At 38.6% G+C, this 27737-nt stretch overlaps 1 protein-coding gene across 1 annotated transcript in view; it reads right to left on the reverse strand.

Annotated features, from left to right (window-relative positions):
- CEP112 (centrosomal protein 112kDa) overlaps nt 1-27737 on the reverse strand; it is a 489757-nt gene that overhangs the window by 421685 nt on the left and 40335 nt on the right. The window contains exons 8-9 of the mRNA XM_006886401.1: nt 9838-9885; nt 9486-9575 (exon numbers count right to left, since the gene is read on the reverse strand). Of these exons, the coding sequence (XP_006886463.1) occupies nt 9486-9575; nt 9838-9885 (138 nt within the window). The remainder of the gene's footprint in view (nt 1-9485; nt 9576-9837; nt 9886-27737) is intronic.

The following is a 27737-nucleotide window of genomic DNA, read 5'->3' on the forward strand; positions in this document are numbered from 1 at the left end:
TTTTGAACCATGCAGTGTTTCCTTGCTCTATTCTGATGACTGCCTCTTGGTCCAAGTATAGGTTTCTCATTAGCACGATCAAGTGTTCTGGGATTCTCAACCAGCAGATATACTAATAAAAATAACCTGATAGCATTATTCCTAAGAAAGAAGTAATATTCTTTTTCAACAGTAAGTGGGAATACTCAGTGTGGGTGGAGGTGAAGTTCAAAGGAAAATTTTCTATTTTTCAAAACTAACACTTTCTACCATCTGTTCTTGGAAACTGGTTGTTCTGAAAACTGATCTCTGCTCATTGTGTTGCCTCTTCTTTCATTTTCAGTGACAACAGTTTCCCAAATGTCTTCATCCGTGTCAAGAACTTTTTCAAAGAATACTAAAAACACCCCACACTACTTACGGATGTTCACAGTCACACAACGCTGTGATGTGGATGTCAGGGGAAATGTGCTAGCAATTACCAAGGAAAACAAGTCCAAGTGTGTTCGGGAATGATAGGCTCAAGTGAAAATAAAGGAGCATTGTCACTAAACATGTGTTTTCCTAAATACCCATAGTAAATTGAACATTTAAAAGAACATCTTAAGAGATTTTATAGATGTATTTTTAGCCACCAAAAGAAAACCACCACAATTCTTTAATAAAATAAGCTTGCAAGTACCATGCATGTAACATCATTGGTATTTTCCCCACCATTATCAATTTCAAACAGAAGTGGTCTTGTGCTAAATCTAATTAATTTAAATATTTTATTACATTTGTTAAATATCTATATTTAATTGTTGTGCAAGATCAAGTCCGAACTGCCCCATAGCTGACCCTCCAGAATGTTTTCAGAGGCAGTTTAATTGCACGGGAGGAGATTGTCCATACTTCTTCATGGAGCAGCTGGTGGAGTCGAACCTCGTGTCTTTGGGACTATAGCACAGTTGCTCACCACTAGGTCACCAAAGCTTCCAAAATTGTATATATAAATGCTAATTAAATAGTTCAGGATTCTCTAAAACTTCAACAGCACTATTTTATTAAATGTTTCATGACATGACACAGATAAACTCTGCAGTCAGTAGAAAATTTCCTAACATTCAATTGATTCCACTCTTACTGCATTATTTAGCATAAGCATTGCAATCTCCTAAAATAGTTGGATTTAGAACATTACTGAAGAACTGAATAACCTACATTAAGATCACTACTTACAAGATAAACCTTTGAAGTGGATCTAAGATTCAAATGTTAAAAAATGTTAAAAAGAGACAAAAAGATAACAATTTTCTCATAATCTTAGGAGAAAGAGGGCTTTTCTAAGCATGGTACAAAATCCAAACATCATAGAGAAAAGACTGACAGCTCCTAGTATTTAAAAGAAAACTTCTAGACATGAACAATGACCACCACAAACCAAAAGAGATGCAGAGAAAAAAATATCTGTAGGTTATATGGCAAAGGCTTGAATTCTTTAATATATAAATATTCTTCAGAATCAGTATGGAAACGTGTAAGAAAAGGCAACTGATTAATGTGAAATTTTAAAAAGAGAACTACATATGCCAAAAAACGGGTTCACCAAAAAAAAAAAATTAGCAGGTAGAGACCAGGTTCTGTTTATTTATAACTTCCAAATACAGCCTCATGTTTGTAAATAGAATATATCCTTTCTCCAGTATTCCAGAGTGGTGTTTGCATATTGGTGGAATCAGGACTATTGGACAAAATAGGAAAAACAACAAAGAAACAAACAAGCAAAACCCCCAACAAACAAAAGAGAATGATCACAGAAAAAAAAGAAGTATAGGGTGTATGTACACGCATGTGTGTGTGTATGTATGTAGTAAAAGAATTCTGTTTCCTTCCACACTTGAAAAATTGTGATTCTATTTCTTCCAAGAATTTGGCAGGAGGATGGTAAATTTTCAACCTTGCCAAATCAATTGGAGACTATACTTTAGGTAGAATGTTGTTATGTGCCGTCAAATCACCTGCGACTCATAGTAACCATATGCATAACAGCCCTAAACCCTGCTCTGTCCTGTGCCAGCCTCACTGGTTCTGACACACTCACCCCCGTTACCCCAGTCACTGAATCAATCCACCTCATAGAGGGCCTTCCTCTCCTGCGCTGTCCCTCCACCCTCCCAAGCATGGCATCCTTCTCCAAGGACTGGTCCCTCCTTGCAATATGTCCAAAGTATGTGAAATGAAGCAGGGGAAATAAATAATCCTGATTCACTTAAAAAAAAACAAACAAACGGGTTCACCTTCATTTGTAATGGGAGATACATAAATATCAAAATAAGATACTATTTTTCACCTCACAAATAAAGATCAAAAATGGTTATAATCCAGGGTTCAGGCAGGAATAGCAAAATATCATATATGACTACTGCTATATAAGTAGAGGGAGCTCTGGTGGCCTAGTGGCAAGAAGATGCACTGCAATCACAAAGGCACATGGTTTGAGGCCACCAGCTGCTCCATGGGAGGACGGGCAGTCACGTGATTAACTGCCTCTGAAAACCTGCTGGAGGGGTAGCTATGGGTCTCTTCAAACTCGAAGGTACAAAACAACCACCACAACAACATATAAGTAAACAACATTTTTCAAAATTACTGAGATAGTACTGATATATGATAAAAATCCACCAACCTAATGGATGCAATTAAATAATTTTGCATATTCTAGTCTTCAACACGGATTGAAGATCAACATCAAGAAGACAAAGATTCTCACTTGTGGTCCAACTGACAGCACCATGACAGATGGAGAGGAGACTGAGGTGGTTAACAATTACAGCTTGCTCACCTCCACAATCAACACGCTTGGCACCAGAAGACAGGAAATCAAGGGAAAACCTGCTGCCAGGAACCTCTTCAGAGTACTGAAAAGCAACGATGTTAGTCTAGAGACTAAGGTTCACCTAATCCAAGCCATGGCGTTTGTTCTCAATTACTTGCTATGCATCAGAAAGCTAGAGAATGACTAAGGATGTCAGAAGACTAATCCATGCCTTCGAGTCATGGTGCTGGGGAAGAACACACCATGGACCATCAAAAAACAAACAGGTCTTTGTTGGAGAGGGTGAAACCAAATTTATCCTTGGAGACTAGGATTCTGAAGCTCCCACTCATATTCTTTGGACATGTGGCCAGGAAGGAGTGGTCCTGCGGTAAGGACAAGCTCGGAAAGGTGGAGAGACAGCACAGGAGAGGAAGACCCTGGATGACATGGATTGATCAGTAACTGGAGAAATGGGGGTTAGGATGTCAGAATCTGTGAGGCTAGCTAAGGACAAGGCAGGCTTCAGAGCTGCTGTACACAGGATCACTATGGGTCTCAGGTGACTCAATGGCACATAACAACAACACATACAGAGTTCTGCAACCATTACCATAATCTAACATTTTTATCACCCCTAAATGAAATACCATACCTGTTATCCATCACTCCTATTCTTGGTATGCTATACCTCTAGGCAGGCCTAACCTTAAGAGCAACTTGTCCAGGTCAATAAAAATGTATTTGCACAAGTCTGCAACCAGCAATTCTATTTCACATAATTTATTCTATAATGGTAAACATGCAATACAAGCAATCATGAATCGCAAGTCCAACTTAAGGGCAACAACATGTGTCTTAAGTTATTTGAATCTGTTTTGCCATAGCAGAGGGAGCAAAACAGGAACAATGTCCACTAACATGGGAAAAACAATAGACCACAGACCTGGACTGGCTAAGACCGCAGAGAACCACACACATGCAAAAGAGCACAGCAGCCCTTGGCCAGTGGAGAGCCGCCATCTTGGAACATGGCAGTACTATTTCAACTCCGTTTTAAGGTAATATAAATCTTCTCTCACTGCAAAACAAGTGAATCAATGCCTACCTGCAAGAAATTCTTGATCAGTTTCAATCTTCAACTTTTTTAACTTCAACTGTACCTAAAAGACATTGAATATTTTCTGGTACTAATGCAAAACCTACTGCGATCAAGTTGATTCTGACTCCTAGAAACACTCTCAACAACACGCACAATGTACACAACGCTGTAGGGGCAGAACCAACCCATATTGAGTGTGCACTTCTGCCCATTTCCCCACAAATTTGTCAGGACCCATGAATGGTCTCCTTCATCAGCTGGGGGATCCCTCGATACAAAAACAAGCACAGAGCTGTTCCTGAAGCAATGTTACAGCAAAACACTGTAAATCCCTAAAGTAGTCAACAGGAGATTTGCTCAATAAATAAATTGCATCAGTAAAGTTTTGAGGATCATTTAAAAGAATGAGGCCATTTTGCTAATATAGGAAGTTCAACAAGATAAAATGTTAAAAGTACAAAATGCAAAACAATGCAGAGTATGATCTATGATGATACCTATGTTAAAAAAATAAATGCTACTATAAAATTTTACGAAGATTCACAATAAGCTTTTTGTAATGATTACTTGTAAGGAGCAAAGATACAGGTTAAGACGACAAGTACATTATTTAATTTTCTTTTCAAATTAACAGTGAGTCACTTGGAGAAATTCTATTTGCTGTTTTAAAGAGCACCACTCAGTGAGAACAGACACCAGATATGCCAGAGTTCTACCACAAGGACATACAAATCCCTGCATTTATCCTTGGGCCTAACTGACAACAAATGATTACCAGAGTGACTTAGTCAAACAGACATAAAATTCTCTTCTGGAGGATAACTATGCCATTTTATAACTTAACTATGCATTTAACTTTAGGGAGTCATCCAAGTTAGAAAAGTATCTCTGAAGATAGATAGATAGATAGATAGATAGATAGATAGATAGATAGATAGAGATAGAGCGAGCAATACAATTGCTTTTTTTTATTTCAACAGTGAAAATATTTTTTAAAATTGTCCTGAAGCTGACATATTTTTATAGAACAATATTTGTTCTGCATTAATAATAAAATGTTTACATTTCCAAAGGTACTCTAAATTGCTGTCTTTGGATAACTTCAAATGACTCTTGATTATATCTGACTTTTTAAATTATCACTCTCAATTTCTCATAATTTCCTTACTTCTGCCTTAAAAAGAGATTATATTGAATAATACACAATATTCTATAGGTTTCCAAGTATTAAGCTTCATTCCAAAAGTTAAACTATGATACTTAAGTATATAAAAACTCATCATTTCAATTTATCATTGAAAGGTAGTAATTTTTACCCCAAAGAAATATCCAGAGATACATACAAAGACATATAACAACCCCATCCAAGATGTATTTCTATTCATAAGACGTGTATGAGGATCCTAATGGAGAGGGGGGAGCAGAAGGGTGAGGATGGGGATGTCGCACAATCTGATGGGTGGAGGGAGCTGTGGGTAAAGGAAACGGGAAAGATCCAGTCTAAAAACAATGTACATGAACTTTGTAAGTAAGCCAGTATAAAATAGAAATTGTATTTCAGAAAAACCAAAGAGGAGAGCTCTGGTGGCCTAGTGGCAAGAAGCTGTACTGCAACCCCAGGGGTAAGTGGTTCAAATTCATCAGACGCTCTGCTGGAGAAGGAGGGACAGTCTTCTTGTACCAGTCAGATCCGATTTGATGGCACATACACATACACACACACACACACACACACACACACACACACACACAAACCCCCAACACCAAAAAACCCACACCACAGAAGTGTAAACAACAATAAAGATCCATTAAGTAAACGGAATATTTTGACATTATGACAGCAAATGCTATCATAATTTGATATAGGATACAGGCATTTAAAAAACCCCCGATGCTTGAATGCAAACGAATTCTGGACCTGGGGACAGTTCTAACTAACAGCAATGCCTCCGTAAGATTGGAGAGACTGAGATCACAGCAGGAGATTGCCTATCTTTCTCCCTTGGAATGGCTGATGGATTTGAAACCCTAGAGACTTGTGGTCTTCAGGTTAAAAGTACAGCTTGCTATGGTTTACACACCAGAACTAATATTTAAAAGCATTAAGAGTGTTTAACATATGCAAAGCCGTTCTTAAATATCATCTCAATTTTAAGCAGTTATATACTGCAAAATGAAAAGCCTGAAAGCTATACAACAACAGCATTTCATTAGTTTTTATTCTTGTACCATCAGTTTTCTTAGGTCACTGTATTTCCTTTACACATGCCTATATTTTCCAAATTTTCTTTAATAGAAGAATCACATATATTACTTTTTTGTTAATCACAACTACGACTTTAAAAGAAAAATAATTCGCATGTTGGGACAAGCCAGCACATATTTTGAAATATTTTATGAGAGAAAAAAGAACACGATCAAAAAAATATTTTATCAAAAAATTCTGAAACAATTATGTAACTGCAAAAAAAGTAGTTTTGCCAAATGCTCCCTGGGGAGAAAAAAAAAAATTAAAAGATATGCAATAAAGAGAGGGTGGTTAGGAAAGGGGGGAAGCATGCAGTAAACTGATATTCACATGCAACTCATCAGTTATGCCACAAACAGATTCATTCATTTAAAGTGGCACACACCAAAAAGCCTTAGAAGAGTAGAAAAAAGAAAATGCCACATACATTTTAAAAGGAAGCTCAGAGGCAACACACAGTAGCTTTAAATACTTTTTTTCCCCTCAACACACATGTGGGAAATACTGGAATGCTTACCCCTGACCCAAGCTGTCATCATAAAGTTGAGATCTTATGCCATGAAAGACAAAAAGAAAAATTTCAAAAGCCAACATCTCACTTTAATCCTTTTAATTATCCTTTGGAAAGTAACCTCAACAGTAAGGATTAGCACAAAATCAATTAAGAGGGGGAAAACGGCTGGGAATGACTTGGAATGGCTTTGTGAGACAATGACAACATCAAAGAGGAAAGTGAAAACTCAAAAGAAGTAGTGCTGGATATGAAAGTATTATCCAAAACGGGCTTTCTGATGTATTTTTGCTTAAAGTTGGAGCTACTAAATGGCAAGCAGAGAATTACTGATATCAGCAATAACAACACTATCAGACTGAAAAGGAAAGTAGCTACTCCTCCATTGTCGTTGTTGTTATGTGCCGACAAGTCACCTGTGACTCACAGTGACCCACTGTACACCAGCACTGAAACCTGCCCTGTCCTGAGCCAGTCTCACTGACTCGTGACACACCTGCCCTCATTACCCCAGTTACTGTATCAATCCATCTTATCTGGGGCCACCCTCTTCTGCACTGTCCCTCCACCCTTCCAGGTTTTATGTCCTTCTCAAAGGATCGCCCCTCCTGGCCACATGCCCAAAGTATGTGAGACGGGAGAGGGAAACATTACATGGCTCAAAATCAAGAAGGGAATACATCAGGGATGTGTCCTGTCTCCATACCTTTTCTATCTATATGCAGGACAGATGCTTCCTGTCTCCATACCTTTTCAAGCTATTTGCAGAACAGATCATTTAGGAGGCTGGGCTTTATGAGGAGGATTGTGGCATCAGGATTGAAGGAAGACTCATCAACAACCTATGTTATGCAGATGACACAACCTTGCTTGCTGAAAACTAAGGAGGACCTGAAGCTCCTCCATTATCAAAAATTTTAAAAAAGCACCAAGAATCAATGTGTTTTGTAATATTTTATAACAAGCGTAGTAAGAAAACTGTCATGTTTAAAGGAATTCTAACCTGAACTTTAGATATGTTGGTTTTGAAGTGAAAGAAAAAGGAAAGGTGAAACTATTTGAACAAATGTAATAAAAACGCTAATAATCTAAGTCGAATAACAGTGTCATTAATGGACCCACATATGTCAGCGGTGATGAGGATGGCACAGGTTTGGACAGGGGTCAAGCCTGTTGTTCATAGGGTCCTTATGAGTCATACCTGATTCAACAGCGTCTAACAACAAAAATAACCTTATACACATAGTAAAAATATATGTGGTACATGACAATTTTTAAGTTACATAGAAGTCTATAATCATGGTGATTGTTGTTAATGATCCAACAAGAGCAAGAACTATCTTAGTAACACAAAGTTGCTATGAGTACAATCAACTTATCAACAACATGTCTGATAGTTTCTCAAGCATTACTCCTAACCTCTTAACCAATAATAACTAACACTGAAGAACAATGTGTCATCAGGATCACAGGAAGACTCATCAGCAAGCAGCATTATGCAGACAACTCAATCTTGCTTGCTTGAAGAAAGTGAAGAGAGCTTGAAGCACTCACTGAAGAAGATTAAAGACTGTTGCCTTCAGTACAGACTAGACTTCAATATCAAGAAAACAAAATAGTCACAACTGAACCAACCGGAACATCATAACAAGACTGAAGTGGTCAATGATTTAGTTTTCTTTGGATCCCAAATCAACCTAGGGAAATAGCAGACATCTGTTGTGTTTGGTGAAGAGGTCCGATGGGATGCTCTGTAGGAAGCTGTGCTACAGCCCAAAGACAGAGCTGCTCTGGTGGTAAAAATCGATGAGCAACTTGGGAGAAGATGAACAACCTCTTCCTGTACTATTTACAGCCTCAGAGACTCAGTGGGGAGTCAACTATGAATTGGCTCTGTCTCAATGGTAATGACAAGATTATGTTGTTGTTGTTGTTGTTATGTGCCGTCGAGTCACCTGCGACTCATACCGACCCTATGTACAACAGCCCTAAACTCCGCTCTTTCCTGTGCCAATCGCAATGTCTCTGACACTCCCGTCCCAATTATCCCAGTCACTGAATCAATCCACCTCATAGAGGACCTTCCTCTCCTGCGCTGTCCCTCCACCCTCCCAAGCATGATGTCCCTCTCTAAGGACCGGTCTCTCCTCACAACATGTCCAAAGTATGTTAGACGGAGCCTCAGAATCCTTGCCTCCAAGGAGCCACCCGGTTTAACCCTTTCCAGGACGAATCTGTTTGTTTTCCTAGCAGTCCATGGTATTCTTAATACTCTTCTCCAGCACCACAGCTCAAAGGCATCAATTCTCCTTTTATCCTCCTTGGTCATTGTCCAACTCTCTGATGCATAACAAGTGATTGGGAAGACCAAACCCTGTATCAGACACACCTTATTCTCCAGAGAGACACCATTGCTCTTCAGTACTTTGGAGAGGTCCCTAACAGCAGGCTTTCCCTTGGCAATGCGCCTTTTAATTTCCTGGCTGCTGAACTTAGCAGAACAATTTAAAAAGAGCAAGAACAGTGAAACCAGAAAGATGTATCACAAATAAGTAGAAAAAAAACCAAACCAAAACATTCAATAAGCTTAACAACTGTCTCCTAAAGATGGCCCTTTCCCCTCGTTTCTGGTATCAGGAGCTGGCCCTCTGGAGATAGACCCTCAGGACATGCCATCTAGTGAAAAGGGAATTGCAACATACAAGATAGAAAACAGATATCAAAAAGTAGAAGGACAAACCTTGCCTCACTTACATTACTACCTTAACTAGGACTTTATAACTTGCATTACACAAAAACTTCATGATTGTGTTAACTATTAAATAAAGCAGAAATGTCCCAATCCTACCTCTTTCTCATGCATTCGAGAAAGTATATGATCATCATGCAAACTGCTGGAAAAACTGCTGGATTTTCTTAGGCTGAATTTGGGTGTCATCTGTTGAATAAATAAGAAATGTTTAATACTTTTACAGAGCTGGTTTCTCTTCAGCCCGAAAGTAAATTTCAAAATGCTTGAAGTCCAACCCAAAAGAACAACAATATTAATGAGAAAGTGATTCATTCACATCCAGGTGGCTAACAATAATAAGACTTTTATGCTTCACAATATGAACTTACATTATTTGCATAAAGAGTTAATTATTTTAAAAAAACAACGAAACCTGTCTCTAGAAAAGTCCAATGGAATTCTCACCTACCAGAGAAACTGGAACAGGCTTCTGTCTCAGGTAGCGAGGATTTTCTATCTGAAATTTTATTAAGAAAGTAGATTTTATCAATATAAAAGCAAAAATTTGTACCTGACAAAATATAAACTACAGCTGGTATATGTCTTAAAAGTTAGATTTTTTTAAAAAGACTACCATAGGTATTATATGCTACTTGTTCAGTGGCTTCCTGAGAAAGTATGGAACGTAAACTCCTTGGTATGTTAAATTCACCTTCATGATCCTAACAGTGGCTAACTTTGCCTGCATCTTCCATTATTCTTTGCCTCAGATTCTATGCCCCCAGCGTCCTAAATGATTTATAACACCAGAAGACAATGAGCTTTCTCACACATCTCTGTACGTATGCTTTAGGCTATCATTTCTTTAACCTCTATCAGCAATACTCTTCTTCATTCTTGAAGCATCAATGGAATCACTTCACTCTCAGTATATCTCGATGCATGGAATCTTGAACATACTTCAACAATGACCTGTATGTAACTACAACTTTAAAATAGCTCCAGGCATAAAGAGCACAGCATGTTAAAGCAAAAAATATAAGGATACTAAAAAGGAGCTGAAAAGTTCAGGAAAATAAATGGAAGAGAAAAGCAAAACTGTCTAAAAGGGATATGTGATTAGGTATTATTGTCATTACAGGACTCTAGAACAAAGGTTGCATAGTGGAGTGGACTTGTGGGGAAGGATCGTATAGCAATGAAAGAATTTTTCTTTTACTTTTCAAAGAGAAGAAAGAAAGTGCAACAATGAATGAATGGAAATCCAAAATCTCTGTAAATTTTCATTAACATTAATAAAAAAATTAAAATTTAAAAAAAAAAGCTACTGGTGAAGATTTTTATTTAAGAGTTGTCCAAAGACGACCAAGACAAAACTGAAGTGACAGCAGGGGACACAGAAGATTGAAAGGTGAGGAAAAGAAAATAAAAATGACACAAAACAGATACTTAAAAGGGACCAGAGGAATACCAAGTTAAGAAAAAAAGAAAGAAAACAGACATCAATAATTAACTAAATGCATAATGCTGTTTCCTGAGGTAGGAAATGAAATATAACTGAATATTTTAAAATTAGTAAATAAAATGGTTTTCAATAGAAGAAAGCCCAAATCATTATATTGGCATTTCCCGTTTGACTTTAGAAAATGAACCCAGAAATAATAACTCTGAAACATATTCAATATTTTTAGGAAAATGTCTTAAAATCTTTGGAGTGCCAGACAAAATCAGACTAAGAAAATACTGTATTACAAAGTCCTTTCTACAGAACCTACTGAAGAATGAATGTTTTCACTTGGTTAAAAGATAATCAAGAAAAAAGAGTGGTTTTAGTGACCCTTGTTCATGTATTGGTCTTTCTTTTCCATACAGGTCTCATTTTCTAGCATATTCTCCCGTAAATTCTAAAGGTTCTGGTTCCCCCCCCCACCAAAAAAAAATTCTAAACTCTGTCTTCACAAATTTCTACCAAGGATAGAGGTAAGTTCTTTTCAGATTGAGTATTTTTACAGATGTAGTTTTCTTTCAATGGTTCAGGTAGAACAAATTATAACATTTAAAAGGTGCTGGAGCCAGAAGTTATCATGAAATCATTATTTTTCTATGTCATTATTTAATAGTAAAAATTGAAAAAATTTTTTAACATTTATGTCTTATATCTAAACTGATAATGTATATTTTATTCCTTTGACATTAAATACCTTATTAGCCTAGTTAAGGGATAGTTTCTAACCATTTGGTAACTTAAATAAAATCGAGGGACTTCTAAATAATGTTAATTTTGAAGAAAAAGAAACAGGATAACAGAAAAATGAAAATTTTAAAACAACTAGAGGAAAAGGCATGCTACATACAGGTAACAACAATAACAACTGCTGATGCATCATGAGAAACAACAAAAGGTACAAAGAAACAATATCTTAAAAGTACTAGAAGAAAACATAACCCCTGAACTTTTTATATCTAGCTAAAATATCTTTCATGAATCCAAACTAGTAATAAATACATAATCGATAACTAGAAGACAAAAAAAGTCCCTCTCTCATAACACATAAAAAATTAAATTCTCAATGAATTAAATAAAACTAAAGCAGAACTATGAAAATATTCAGAAGATAATTTAAAAGAATGATTTTATAACTTTAGATTACAGAGCTAATATCTTAAACAAGACACACCAAAAAGACCATGAAATATTTTTTAGTTTTAAGAAATTATCTTAATAAATTATCCTAATATATTTGACTAAGAATTTCTCTAAGTAAGAGTGTGAAAAGATTAAGTGGGAGGCAATTAGGGAAAAAAACTTCAATGAGGAAAAGACCACCAATTCATTTTTCAAAATGGTAAAAATCTGAGACATGTTGATACTGAAATATGAACATTTAAAAGCATATAAAAAATAATCTCAATCTCTGTGCACACCCATGTTTATTGCTGTGTTGGTCACAAAAGCAAAGAAAACAACCCAAGTGCCCATCAACAAACAAATGGATAGAGAAGCTGTGGTATATTCGCACAATGGAATAGTATGCAGCACTGAAAAACAAGGAACTCTGTAAATATCATACGAAATGGGTGACCGTGGAGGACACTTTCCTAAGTGAAATATCCTAGCCACAAAATGACAAATACTGCATACATAATGCCACTGTTACAAAACAGGACTTCCAAGGGAGTTGGAGGGAAACTAAGAAAAGAGGGGATAAATAATGTACACTGCATTGAAACAAATGAGGAATAGAACTGCTTAAAAGGAATATATGATTAAATATTATTTGCATGACAACAATGCAGAATTAGAGATGCATAGTAAAGTGAACTGGGGGGTGAAGGATTGTACAATAGCAAAATAATTTTTTTTCAAAGAGAAACGTGAACTGGAGGGGAGCGGCAGGGAGAAAAATGTACAACAATGAATGAATGAAAATCCAAGTTCTGTATAAACTTTGATTAAAATCTCAATTAGGAAAAAAATAATCTCAATCTCTTCAGAAACATGAAAAAGGTAAAGTAATACCATAATTCAGTAACATTTTATAGTCATTTTACAAATAAAGCATACATTAAAAATCTCACAACGCACATTGTGAAGGCCATTCTGCAGGCAACAGTATACAGTAGCATATCTATTTTTGAAAGATATTTTATTATATAAATAGAATAATAAAATTCAGCTAAGTAGACTACAACAGAAACAAGGACCTCCTTTAATAAACAATCTAGTACTATTCACAAATGTAGGGAGCTCTGGTGGCTTAGTGGTAATAAATTGTTCTGTCAACTCAAATGCTCCCAGTTTGAGTCCATTTGCTCCACAGGAGAAAGATGGGCAATCTCCTTCCTGTGTGATTTGTTGCCTCTGAAAACTCGGTGGAGGGTCAGCTAAGGGTCAGTTCTGACTCAGTGGTACATAGACAGTTTAAACCATACTTGGTTTAAAGACAAAGTGCATCTGCAGAGTAATTTCAATTGCTTCAATTTCAATTTCTGAAAGTTGGATAGTGAATAAGGATGACAAAAGACGTCTTGCCTTTGACATGTGGTGATGGTGACAATACCGAATAGCCCGTGGACTGCCGAAAGACAAAACAAATCTGTCTTGGAGGAAAGGCAACCATACTGCTCCTCAGAAGCAAGGATGGTGAAACTCTGTCTTATACTGGTTGGTTGGATAGTTGGTTGGATTGTGCCAGCGAGTCAGAACCAACTCAAACCTGACCCTTCAGTGAGCTTCCACAGGCTGCAAACTTCACAGGAGGAGGAACAGCTGGCAGATTGCAGCTGTGTGCCTTTGGGTTGAGCAACTCCATATCCAGTGGGCCACCAGTACGCCCTTTAACCCACATTCTTTGGACTATTATCAGCAGAAGCCTGTCCCTGGAAAAAAAACATCATGCTGGGAAAGGCAGAAGGTCAGAGAAAGAGAGGAGACCATCAATAAGAGGGACTAACACAGAGACTATGACAATGAGCTGCAGCATTTCAGAATTGTGAGGACAGAGCAGGATAGGGTAGGGTTTTCATATGTTATTCACAGGGACGCTATGAGTTGTCAATATGATGGCACCTAACAACACACACACACACACACACACACACACACACACACACACACACACACATGCCTTAGTGGCACAGTGGTATAGTGGTCAAAGCGCTCAGCTGCTAACCTTTATGTTCATGGGTGAACTCACCAGGCACCTCAAAGGAGAACAACATGTACCCTGTTTCTGTAAAAGGTTTGCTCTGGAAGCCATAAAGGATAGTTCTACTTTCTCCTTAATGTTACTGAGTTGGAACTGACTCACTGGCAGTGGGTTATACATACAGTTCTGTAAGAAATAGTCATTAGAGAGCAAAGTGCATACTAGTATCTCTGTTGGCAAATATACAGGAGGCTGTGTGTATACACATATATGCATATATAAACATAAATATACACACTTGAAACAGATGAAAACACATAGCAAGGAAGTTCTTGAAAGGCACAAATAAATCTGTGAATATGTAAAACTAATTCATGAAGCAGAATTAAATATAAGGGGGAAAATTAGCAAAGAGGAAACAGGGAATTCTCAAAGCTGTTCAAACCCTAAGCTTAAATTTTAACCCCCAAAGCCAAGGAAACCACCTGTGACTTATTTTTACCCAGCATTTCATTTATAAGCAGGGTACAAAATATCCGTTTAGTTAATTACAATGTAGCATTTCAACTACGCGGCAGTAACTGCTATTTCATCTTCTTCATCTTTAAAAGCCATTAAACCAAGACGTTATGGGCTCATTCTATTAGTATAAATCTTCTTTCTCAAGTTGACCAAAACACCAGGAAAAAAGTCTATTCTAATTTTTAAAAGCAATGGGCACTGTAAATAACTACAAATTTTCTGTTATTCACTTATATAATACACCGAAACCATCTCATTGCGAACCACATTTAATATGTAATGGCAACATGTTCTTGAGTTCATTCCGGAGAAATAAGCAATCTCTTTTTCTGATTTTGTAACAGCAGCCCAGATGTGCTTTGAAGTTAAATGTTCCCACTTTGTAATCCACAGGCAGCACAGACTTGAAGGAATCTGTAAACAGTTCTAACATTTACTTTACTCATGCTCTTTTAGAACACTTCTTGTTCTTTCAAAATACCTCAAGAGCACCACAATCAAGACAGTCCAAAATGGAAGATAAAAAAAGGACTTAGGTGAAACATGAAAAGTCTGACCAAACAGTATCATGAAAGCAAAGCCCAAAATAATAAAGTTCCAATAGCATGAATAAATCACATAATTAAACATCTCTTGCTTAAGAAGCAACAGAAGCACATTAATAAGATATATGGTAATTTAAACATGAATATGGATACGTAAAAATGCTCACTAATAAAACAAAAATTTTTGAAGCTGTGATCTGGGTGAAAGTTAACAGAGCAAACTGACCTTCCATTCAACAAATCATGCATACTTTGTGACACTGACTCCAAGAAGTGTTGTTATTACAGTTTGTTTCTCTTTTAGCAAGCTTATTTGTTTGGATGCAAAGAGATGTGTTAGCTTGTGATTATTTTTTTTTTTTGTTTCTCTTTTAGCAAGCTTATTTGTTTGGATGCAAAGAGATGTGTTAGCTTGTGATTATTTTTTTTTTTTGTTTCTCTTTTAGCAAGCTTATTTGTTTGGATGCAAAGAGATGTGTTAGCTTGTGATTATTTTTTTTTTTTCAAATTATCCAAGATTTACTGAAACTGGCAGAAGCAAATACTCTTCAGAGACAAAGGGTGTACATGACGCTGCTATGAGATGGAACCAAGTCGACAGGAGCCAACAACAAACACCCATCAGTCAGCTGGAAAAGTAGTGCAGGACTAGAACTACAAAAAGGGCTTTTTTTCTGGTTGTGGTTGTTGTTGTAATTGTTATGTGCCGTCAACTCGCTTGCAACTCTCAGCGACCATATTTACAAAATCCCTGAACCTGGCTTTATCTTAAGCCAACCTTAATGACTCTCACAAACCCACCCCCTAACCCCAGTCACTGAGTCAATCCATCTCATCCAGACTCTCCCTCTCTGGTGTTATCCCTCTACCCTTCCATGCATTATGTCCCTCTCCAAGGACTAGTCCCTCCTTATAGCATGCCCAAAGTATGTCAGACGGAGCTTCAAAATCCTAGCCTTCAAGGAGTAGCGTGGTTTCACCCTGTCCAGAATGAGCCTGTTTGTTCTCTTAGCAGTACATGGTATATTCAACTCTTCTGAAGCACCACAACACAAAAGCATTGATTCTTCTTCTATCATCCTTAGTCATTGTCCAGGTCTCTGATGCATTGCAAGTACCTATGAAGATCATGGCCTGGGTTGGGCACACTTTAGTCTCTAGACTGACACCATTGCTCTTCAGTACTTTCGAGAAGTCACTGACAGCAGATTTTTCCCAGTGGAATTCATCTTTTGATTTCATGGCTGCTAGTGCCAAGAGTGTTGATTGTAGAGCCAAGCAAGCTGAAACGGTTCTGGTACACAGCCATTTTAGAGGGAAAGACAATATCAAACAGTATTTTGTGAGCAATCAACCGAAAATAAGTGTTTTCAGTCACAGCATGTCAAAACCCTTCCAACTCTATCCCATTGCTGTTGTTCTCAGATGCCATCAAGTAGACTACGACTCATAGTACCCCAATGAAAAAATTACTCTGAATCTTTGTCCTACCCTTAGCCATCATCACCATCATTACCTCATTGTTACTATCACTGTGTCAATCCATCTCATTGAAGGTCTTCATCTCTTGCACTGACCCTCTACCTTTCAAAGCACAATCTCCTTCTCCAAGGGCTGACCACTCTTGACAACATGCTCAAAGTATGTGAGATTAAGCTGCACCATCCTTGCTCCCAAGGAGTACTATGGTTTCACTTTCTCTAGGATAGACTTGTTTGTTCTCTTTGCAGTCCTTGGGATAGTCAATATTCTTTATTAATTGGGTTAGGTTTTGAGGGTAAAATAGTACAGATAGATTTATTAGAAAGTTACATCCCCAAAGGGCTAGACCTCCAATCTGTGAAAGGAAACACGGAGAGACGAGATATTCAACACTCTTTTCCAGCACAATCAAAGACATAAATTCTTCTGACATTCCTAATCATAGTCCAGCTTTCAGGTGCATAACAAGTAATTGAAAATACCATGGTTTATATCAGGCACACTTTAGTCTTTAGACAACGTTACACTCTGGTACTCTCAAGAGGTCTTTCATAGCAGATTTTCCCAATGCAACTTGTTTTGATTTCCTGACTGCTGGTGCCAACAGTATTGGTCGTGGATCCAAATAAGATGAAAATGATTGACTTCAATCCTTTCTCCTTCTACCATGATGCTGCCCACTGGCCTAGTGGTGAGGATTTTTGTTTTCTTGATGTTGAGAGGCAATCCATGTTGATGGCCGCAGTCCTTGATCTTCTGCAGCAAGTGCTTCAAGTCCTTTTCAGTTCTGGTGAGCCAGGTTGTGTTGCCTAAATAATGCAGGTTCCTCTGATCCTGATGTCATCTTCTTCATAAAGTTCAACTTCTCACATGAACTGTTCAGTATATAGATCGAAAAGGTATAGAGAAAGGCTACATCCCTGAGAGACAACTTTATTTTGAATCATGTAGTATTCCTTCTCCAAGCACTGATCCCTCCTGGTTGTTGATGTGTTCTTAGGTGCCACAGAGTCAAGTATGACTCACAGAGAGCCTGTGGACAGTGGATCTAAACCCCATCCTACGCTGTGCCATCATGGTACTTCCTAACACACTAGAGCCCACTGCAGCAGTCACCATGTCAATCCACCTGGTTGAGGGTCTTCCTCTCCTTTGCCGACCCTCCACCTTCCCAAGGAATAGCCCCTCCTAGTAACATGCTCGAAGTATGTGAAGCGGAGCCTCTTCATCCTTGCCTCCACAGAGCATTCCAACTGCACCTTCTCCAAGGCACATTTATTTGTCCTTTTGGTCGTCCATGGGATGTTCAGTGCTCTTCTCCAACACCAAAACTCAAAAGTATCAATCCTTCTGTCATCTCTATTCAATGTCCAGCTCTCAGATGCATAGGAACTGAATGGAAAGACAGTGGCCTGAATCAGATGCACCTTAGTCCTCAAACTGAGATAAATTCTCCTCAGTAATTTGGAGAGGTACAGAACAGCAGACATTTCCAGTGCAATATGTCTCCTGATCTCCTGACTGCTGGTATCAAGGGTATTGATTGTGGATCCAACTAAGATGAAGTTGTTGACAGTTTCAATTTCTTCTCCATCCACCAAGGTGTTGCTTATCAGTCCAGTGGTCAGAATTTTTGTTTTCTTGACATTGAGATACAAACCATATTGAAGGCTGCATTCCTTGAGCTTCTGCAACAAGAACCTCAAGTCCTCCTCATTTTCAGAAAGCAAGGTTGTACCAACTGCATAACTCAGGTTATTGAAGAGTCTTCCTCTAATCCTTATGTCACAGTCTTCTTCATAGAGTCCAGTTTCTCAAGTACTTTGTTCAGCATACAGATTAAATAGGTATGGAGACAGACTACAACCCTGATACACTCCCTTAATTTCAAACCATGTAGTGTTTCCCTGTTCTGGTCACACAACAGCCTTGTGGTACAGGTACCGGTTTTGCATGAGCACAGTTAAGTGCTCTGGGATTACCATTCTACTCACTGCCAGCCACAACATGCCCAAAATATATCGGACAGCCTCAAAGTCCTTGCCTCCAAGGAGCAACGTAGTTTCACCCTCTCCAGGACAGACCTGTTCGTTTTCTTGGCAGTCCATAGTATATTCAGTACTCTTCTCCAGCACCAGAACTCAAAGGCATCTATTCTTCTTCTGTCATCCATTGTCACTGTCCAGCTCTCAGATGCATAGCAAGCAACTGAGAAGACCATAGTCTGGATCAGGCACATCTTGGTCTCTAGACTGACACTGAGTTGCTTTAGCACTCTGGAGAAGTCTCTGAGAGTACATTTTCCTAATTTTGACTTCGTGACTGCTGGTGCCAAGAGTGTTGATTGTGGATCCACACAAGACAAAATTGTTTAACAATTTCACTCTTTATTTATCATGATGCTGCAAATTGGCACAGTGGTGAGAATCTTTGGGTTTTTTGATATTGAGATCCAATCTGTATTAAAGACTGCAATTCTTGACTTTCTGCAGCAAACTCTTCAAGTTCTCATTGTTTTGGAGAGCAGAATTATGTCATCTGCCTAACACAGGATGTTGATGAGTTTTCCTCCAATACTGATGCCACATTCTTCCTCACAAAGTTCAGCCTCCCAGATAATCCGTTCTGCATACAGACTGAAAAGGTATGGATAAAGGATGCATCCCTGACCCACTTCTTTCTTGATTTTGAACCTAACCATTACTAAAATTTTGACATAAAATTAATAATTGACAATATCAAATGTGGTACAGAAAGTTGAAGGACAGGGTGTGGTGTGTATGACTGGTGAGGATCTAACGGGCACAACCACTTTGGGAAACTGCTTGGAGTGTCAGGATGGACTATATAGCCAGTCTTCAAAAACTTCTTGGTCTAAAAGGACAGCCATTTTATCTGGATCACAGCTGTATGGGTTGTCAGCGAGGCTATCCTGGGAAGGCTCACCTCATCTATACCTCCTCTCCTGTCTACTATCTGACATGACAGCTGCCCTGGCGGCTGACTGGGGCAGCTTTCCTAGCAGGCCCTACCAGGATGGTCATACTGGGAAGCATAGCCAGGCATGCTATTTTCCTTTACACATAAACAATCTGACTCAGCTTCAAGAAGATAGCGAAAGGTGAGTAATGAAGTGTTGTGTTTAGTTGCCATCAAATTGCTCTGATTCAGACTTGTAACAATGTGTATTAAGATTATAAACTATGCTAAATATTTTTTCCAAAAATGTAATCAAAATAAGCTGCCATCAAGCTGATTCTAACCGGATTCTAGCTGATTTTCAGCTGCTATCAAGCGAATTCTAACTGATGCTCCAGAGGCGAACCTCAGAGGGCTTCCGAGGCTCTACACCTCAACAAGAGAAGAGTGTCCACTCTTTCTCCCAAGGAGCGGCTGGTGGGTCCGAGCATCCACCCTTCTAGTCAGCTGTCTGACACTTCAAATACTACATCATTAGGTCACATTATTATTTTTATAGAAATGTGTTTAAAAATTTCAAAAAATGTCACAGTAGCCCTTATAAAAATACCTCCAAGGGAAAGAGAGCAGTGAACAAACAAACAAAAAGAGTATATGCTAACTGTGTAAAAACACAACAGGCCTAATACAAAAAGACAGCTACTCAGAGGGATTTCTTTTTTAGTGTGTTTACATATTATATTAGTTTTTCATCCGCATCTATTTGGGCTTAGAACATTAACTGGTACTGACTAATGTAATTAATTACAATGTCCAATCAATCCCTTATTCTATACTGCCTTTCGGTTCACTTAGCTTATCTATTCATTAATTTTCACCCCTGTGGTGTCAAGGATTACTGTTCAAAATGGCCTTCCTAGCCACTGATCAACTGTGACTTTACCACACAGATGGGCAGGAACATACAAATAGGGTGTGTCACTCACACGGGGATTGGTGAGTCTTACCATTAAACTGATTGGATTCAAGAGCAGAAATTGAAGATCTCAACAAGTAAGAAGCAATAGCCTGCCTCCTTTGGGGCCAAAGATTCCACTCAGGTGCCACTCAGGCTGGGGCCTCCAGGAGTAGGAGCCACAGCTGCCTCAGCTAAGACAGAGACCAACCCAAGACAGATTGAGAGGGTCTACTCAAGCTCGCTGGAGGACTGAGGGAAGACTTCATAACTGGCAGGACTATGGGAACTTCAAGACACTGAAGCCATTATGCTGAAAGTCAAAGGGCCTGTGAACATACACGAGAAGCTGTCAGGACCGAGAGATTGTATCCTGCTGCCCAAGCAGGATCATAGCCTGTTACGTTCCCTAGGGAGCACTGATGGCTCAGTGGTAAGGAACTGTGTTGCCAACCTCAAGGTACACAGTTTGAATGTACCAGTTTGAACTTGTAAACAACTGTCATTGTTGTTGTTGACTGCCTTCAAATCAAGCACGACTCATAGCGACACTATGAACAAAAGGCCTGAAGCCTTTTTATAACTATCGACATATATCAAAGTTCACAGGGTTTCCAGAGGCATGTTGTTTAGGAAGTGGATGCCACTACTTCTCTAATAAACCCTTTAACTCTGTGTGTTCTGTGTAGCTACTGCAATGGATTTCAAACAGAAAAGGAAGACCCTAGATGAGATGCACTGATACAGTAACTGGGGTAATGGGGGTTGGTGTGTCGGAATTAGTGAGACTGGCTCAGGACAGGGAAGGGTTCAGAGTTGCTGGACTTACGGTTGCTATACATTGCAGGTGACTCAACGGCACATAACAATAATAATATACTATGACAAGTTCGGAAGCAGGAGTGGCATCCACTTCCTAAACAACATGCCTCCAGAAACTCTATGAACTTAGATAAATGTCTATATTGTAGAGGGGCTTCAGGCCTTCTGTTCAGAGAGTCGCTATGAGTAGTGCCTGATTCAAAGGCAATCAACAACAAATAGCAGTAAAACTGATGCTGGAATTAGGAGAAAGAGGTGGGTGAGTGTGGGGGAAGTGTGACCTCATGGGAACAGGGTCTGTACTGTGGATGTTATTGATGAAGGAAGTTCCTCTTTGTCACATTTGGAAGTTTTCAGCCCTTATTATTTTGAGTATTTTTACCCTAATCTTCTCTTTATCCTCCTTATGTTGTTCTTATTACACATCTTTGGGTAACTGATGATATTCCTAATTTCTCTAAGGCACTGTTTAATTTTCACATTCTTATTTCTCTCTTAAGATTACACACTGACATAACAGTCTTCAAGTTCTCTAACTCTATTCTTCAAGACCAAATCTACTATTGAGTCTCTCAAGTAATTTTTATTTCAGCTGCTTAACTTTCCGATTCCAAAAGTTCCCTTAGTATCTTTAAAATCAATAATAAATTTATATTACCTATTAAATTCCAACTGACTGGAAGAGATCTATATTTGTTCCCATTCCAAAGAAAGGAGATCCAGCAGAGTATGGAAATTATTGAACAATACCATTGATATCACATGCAAGCAAGATTCTGCTGGATTATCCAAAAACAACGGGAACAGCACATCAACAGAGAACTGCCAGAAGTGCAGGCTGGGCTTAAAAGGGGTCATTGTAGGGATATTATAGCTAACATTAGATGGATCTTGGCTGAAAGCAGGGAGTACTAGAGGAATGTCTGAGTTTCATTGATTATGCAAAGGTGTTTGACTGTGTGGGTCACAACAAACTGTGACTGACTCTGAGAAGAATTGGAATGGTGTCACTCTGGAAACTAAGGTGCGCCTGATACAGGCAATGGTCTTTGCGATCACTTGTTATGCATCAGAGAGTTGGACAATGACTAGGGATGATAGAAGAAGAATTGATGCTTTTGAGCTGTGGTGCTGGAGAAGAGTATTGAATGTACCATAAACTTCTAAGAGAACAAACAGGTTTGTCCTGGAGAGAGTGAAGCCAGGCTGCTCTTTAGAGGCAAGGATTCTGGGGCTTTGTCTGACATACTTTGGACATGTTGCAAGGAGGGACTAGTCCTTGGAGAGACACATCATGCTTGGGAGGGTGGAGGACAGCACAGAAGAGAAAGACCCTCAATGAGATGAACTGATTCGGTGACTGGGGTAGTGAGGGTGGGCGTGTCGGAGACAGTGAGGCTGGCACAGGACAGAGCAGGGTTTAGGGCTGTTGTACATAGGGTCGCTCTGAGTCACAGGTGACTCGACAACACATAACAACAACGTTAAATTATGTATTATTGCCATCATTTTTTTCTATTTTATGATATTCCTAAATTTTTTTGACATCTTAATAACAGCTGCTTTGAATCTTTGTCTGCTAAATCCAACATCTGAGCCTATTTACAAGAAGTTTCTTTCTTTGAGTCACAATTCCTTTCCTTTGCATATCTTCTTGGGTTTTTCTAAAAGCTACACATTTTGGGTTATAGATTATAACAACGCTGTATAGTGATTCTCCTGCCCTCACTGTTGTTTAGTGATTATATTTTATATTGTTTAGTGATTTGACTAGTTTGTTGAAGTCCACTTCCTCCACAGGGAGAGATACATGGCATCACTTCTCAGAGAATACAACCTTGGGAGTGTACAGTCACTTTAGTAGTTTTATTTCTCACATCTCTTTTAAACCATCTAGTTTGGTGTCACACCCAGCAGTCAGGCTCCACTAACTGCCAATTGATTGCTCTGCTGTTAAACAATGCCTCAGGACATTAACTGCTTCACAGTCTAATGCTGTTAATAATTTCAGGAAAGGATAGTTCTTGAGATCAGTACTGAGGATTACTTTGACTCCCAGGAGCTCTCTCAAGGTACAGCTATCTCTGGCTCACTAGTAAACCTGCTGGCCTCTAGTCATAGGAGCTACCAGCCTCTAAGTTGCTTACTACAAAATCCTCTTTTGTTTTCTAAAGCACTCTTGGGCTTAAACTTCCTCCAAGTCTGTTTCAAACAGGCATTCCCTTTGGGGAGAGTGGTGAGGTTCTTATGGAGTTGCCTCTCACCACATCTAAAATATTCTGTGCACTGCTTCTTGGTCAGTCCTTTGTACTACAGCACATTTGCCCGTTAGACAACGTGAGGCAAAGGGAATCTGGGTCCCCAGCATCACCCATCGCTGTGCCGAGGGTAGTCTCCCTCACTGACTCCCGGCTGGGTAGAGAAAGGGTGGTCCAACTTCTTGGCTGCACTACTGTGGATTTAGCATTCTTAGCTCACAGGGATGTAAATTTCTGAAAGCATACCCTCTTTTCGCCCAACCTAATCCCCTGAGTAGGAGCTGGGGAAGAGAGAGACTCATCTTCTCTTCCAAAACCACTGGGAGTAAAATTTCCATGAAGCTGGGAGTTGGGGGGATCAGAATGGACACAAGTCATGATTCAAGTACCACAGATTCTCAGTATTATTACTCATTTCAGTAGGTTTTTCTTAAATAAACATTTCCTCACTCACTCTATGACCCAAAGACAATTTCCAGCGATATTTTAAAGGGTTCTTTTTTTATTGTTTTCACCCACAAAGTGTGGGCCCATAAATGGAGTCCTCTTCCTCTTAAACTTATCTCAGGCTATAAAATCTGCTTTTCTGTAGCCAAAAATTTTGAGATGTTGAAGCTTTGGTTTAACTCAGTTAAAAGTATTTTCTGGTTTCCCTTAAGACTTCCTCTTTTACTCATAATTTATTTAGAAGTATTTTGTTTCATCTTCAAATACTTGTGGATTTGCCAAATAATTTCTGTTATTTATTTCTAGTTTAATTCCCTTATGACGAGAGAACATAATTCCCTTATGATGAGACATGTTTTGAGGCTCTAGAAAATGTTGATGTTTCTTGTGTGGCTGTTTTGGGAGACAATCAACTCAATTTAGTTCAGATCACAAGTTCTGTCTTTCCATCTCTGGGTAGTAGCTGCAATGCCAGGCCCATGTTCAAAGTGTTTATTAGACCACTTTGGTCTGTCTCTTGCATATAACACTCAAGGGTTAGTTTGGGATGAGAAAAAGGGTGTCAGTCACAGACCAGTTCTCTAAGCTTTTGTTATGGTTCTTAAAGTTATGTTCCACACATGGGGTAATGTTGGGACTTGTGCTGGTTCCTACACAGAGTGAGGGATCTCCTTAAGAGTATTTCAAACTGAAGCCAAAGCAAAGGCATTGAAGGCCAAGAAGGCAGTCCTGAAGGGCGTCCACAGCCAAAAAAAAAGAAGATCCGCATGTCACCCACCTTCCGGCGGCCTAAGACGCTGAGACTCCGACGGCAGCCCAAATACCCCCGGAAGAGCGCTCCCAGGAGAAACAAGCTTGACCACTATGCCATCATCAAATTTCCCCTGACCACTGAGTCAGCTATGAACATGATAGAAGATAACAACACACTTGTGTTCATTGTGGATGTCAAGGCAAATAAGCACCAAATTAAACAAGCTGTAAAGAAGCTCTAAGACACTGATGTGGCCAAGGTCAACACTTTGATTAGGCCTCATGGAGAGAAGAAGGCCTATGTTCGACTTGCTCCTGATTACGATGCTTTGGATGTTGCCAACAAAACTGGGATCATCTAAACTGAGTCCAGCGGGCTAATTCTAAATGTAATACATTTTTCTCACCAAAAAAAAAAAGTATTTCAAACCTTCCATCAACACAGCCACTCAAATTAACGTGAAATACATGTCTGTGACCTAGTGACTTATACATGAAACATATGTTAAAATACATGAACAGAGCAAGAAAGCTTCCTTAAACTAATAGCTCAGAAAGTTAGCTATTAAGAAAAGCATAATACAGAAGGAAATTTTTATTGTGAGGTTTTAAAATAAATCTCAATTTGAATTATGTATTCTAAGAAAATATATTAACACACTCTTGAGGAAAAAAGGGCATATTGTGTAAAAAAATGTATTTTAAAAAAAAATTCAAATTCTAGAACATCAAAGCATCAAAATTAAGGTGGTTATAATGATGCCAGTAATATTAAAAAGCATACTTATTATTGCTATTAAATGATCATTCCTAGGAGAAAAGAGGCAAAAGGCTCATTCTCATACAAAACTAAAATCAAAGCAAAGTGTAAGCCTTCTAATACATAAGATACTTAAATTATTCTACTATGATCAAGAGGCATAGTTCAACCTGATGAATGCATATATATTATAAATATATAAAAATGTAAGACTTTTATATTTCACAGTGTTAGTACATTCTTTGAACAATGAAAATGTAAAACAAAACCCTAGGCAGGCCCAGTTTTGAGGCCTTACCTGAAAATATTTTATGTTTTCTTTTAATTTTATTATGTGAATGAAAGATTTAATCCTCTGAACAGCTAAATAATCATGAAAAGTACTCTCTGTGCTAAGAAATGTACATCAGAAGTTTCAAATGGCTAAGGGCAAAGGCAAATTTAAAAGGCTAGCTCAAGAATTCTACTTTTCCCTTTGATGTTGCTCTTTGGCAAAAGGAATTTGTCTTTCTGAGAAATCGCCTGTGCTTTCTCCCCACTAGTGCATCAGGAATTCCTTCCAATGGCAAGTTCACCGACGCTTTGAAACATGAAAGTGCTGTTGGCTGGTTTTGTTTTGGTTTTTATTTACTACTCTCTTCATTAACTCTCTCTTCTCTTTCACTGACAAATTGAAAAATTCCTTTTCATTACCAAATTGAACAGGAAACAGATATTACTTCCCTTCCAATTTTTCTAACTTATAATTGTGACTATTCCATAGACTCTTTCATTCAATCCTCCCTCAGTATCTGTTCTCAGCAGAGACAACAGCTATTCTAGCCTCTGGCCACAACCCCCACCTGCAGTAGTAAGCCTCTGAACGTGCCTACAGTCCTTGAATCCTATGGAGCCCTACAATTAATTTAGCATCTCTTCAAACACAAGTAGCTTAAAATAAACCTCTCAAACTCTGAAATGCCAGGGAGCCAACATTCCCGTTCCTTTCCCAGAACTAAACTTGAAGGTGCCCTTCAGTCAGTCACTAAGCATTCGGCTCTCCATAAAGTGTCTGCCCTTTCTACTGCCACAAAAAACAAAACAAAACAAAAAAAAAACACTAAAGTGGGTATAGTTAGAACATCTTTTCATTCATTTCCATTCTCCATTTCTATTCATATCCAACAGAACCTTCATAACGTCACCAAGCCAAGACTCTTAAAGCAATAAGAATTTTACATTGAAGACTACTGTTAATAGGAATAATTTCTGGTGTATAGTTTGTTGGTGTTCTGACCAGTAACTTTTTTTCTCAAAGATACTCTTAATGTCAGTGAAGATACACATGCAATGATACAATGCTAGTTCAAGAACAAACAGATACAAGAGAGACGTCCAAGAGGGCAGCTTGATTATACACACCATGCAACCATATTCCTCGCTGCCAAAGGAGAACTGTGAAACCAAGTGAAATAGGGGGGATGACCACGTAGGTACCCAGAAAAGCCAAGAGATGGATGAAGAGTTAGTGAAAACACTGAGGGAAGGAGAAACAGAGTAAAAACCAGCAAATGAGAAGACCTGTAGAAAACAAACACCCGACCAGCTAGCCCAGGGTAGTAAGCTCATCTTAAGACAAAGTGAATGGCATTTCTGGGTCAAGGATACAAAAAGAAAACCTCAAAGAATACCAAGCAGCAGACAGAGATATTGTGAAGATAAACCCAGTGCAAAGTAAGGTGAGCAGTACATAAACTGCGTCTAGGGAGAGAGACTGTAGGAAAAGCAAAGGACAGTGATGGACCCAAGTGACCAAAGAGCACAAGAGGGGCTAGGAAACAGAGGAAGAAGTAGTCACCAACAGTGCCCATGACAACCTGAGTGAACGGCACTGATGGAGTGAAATATCCCTGGGGTAGCATTCGGATAGCCTCCGCCCAGACGGCTTCTAGACAGCACCTGCTAGACTGACAGAGATTAGAACTCTTATGACTATCACCCTAAAAAACTTTAGAATTACAGACTTCTTATCCAGAAGAAGAGTTGATCCTAGCTTTAAAATGTATGTCTATAGAATTCCTGAAAATTTAAGATAGTATATTATAAAATATATATGCAAAATCGGTTATTTTTTATTTTATAATCACTTAGAAATAAAGGCATTGATGCTATTTCTGCAGGTGATGATTCAGCCAAGTAGACTGTGCCCATGAAGAATGCACTCCCACCACAACAAGATAAATAACCCAAAAGAAAAATGGGCACAGGATATGAACAG

Source organism: Elephantulus edwardii, unplaced genomic scaffold (genome assembly GCF_000299155.1).
Source record: "Elephantulus edwardii isolate Elephantulus edwardi_28Jun2011 unplaced genomic scaffold, EleEdw1.0 scaffold00048, whole genome shotgun sequence".
NCBI classification, from domain to species: domain Eukaryota; kingdom Metazoa; phylum Chordata; class Mammalia; order Macroscelidea; family Macroscelididae; genus Elephantulus; species Elephantulus edwardii.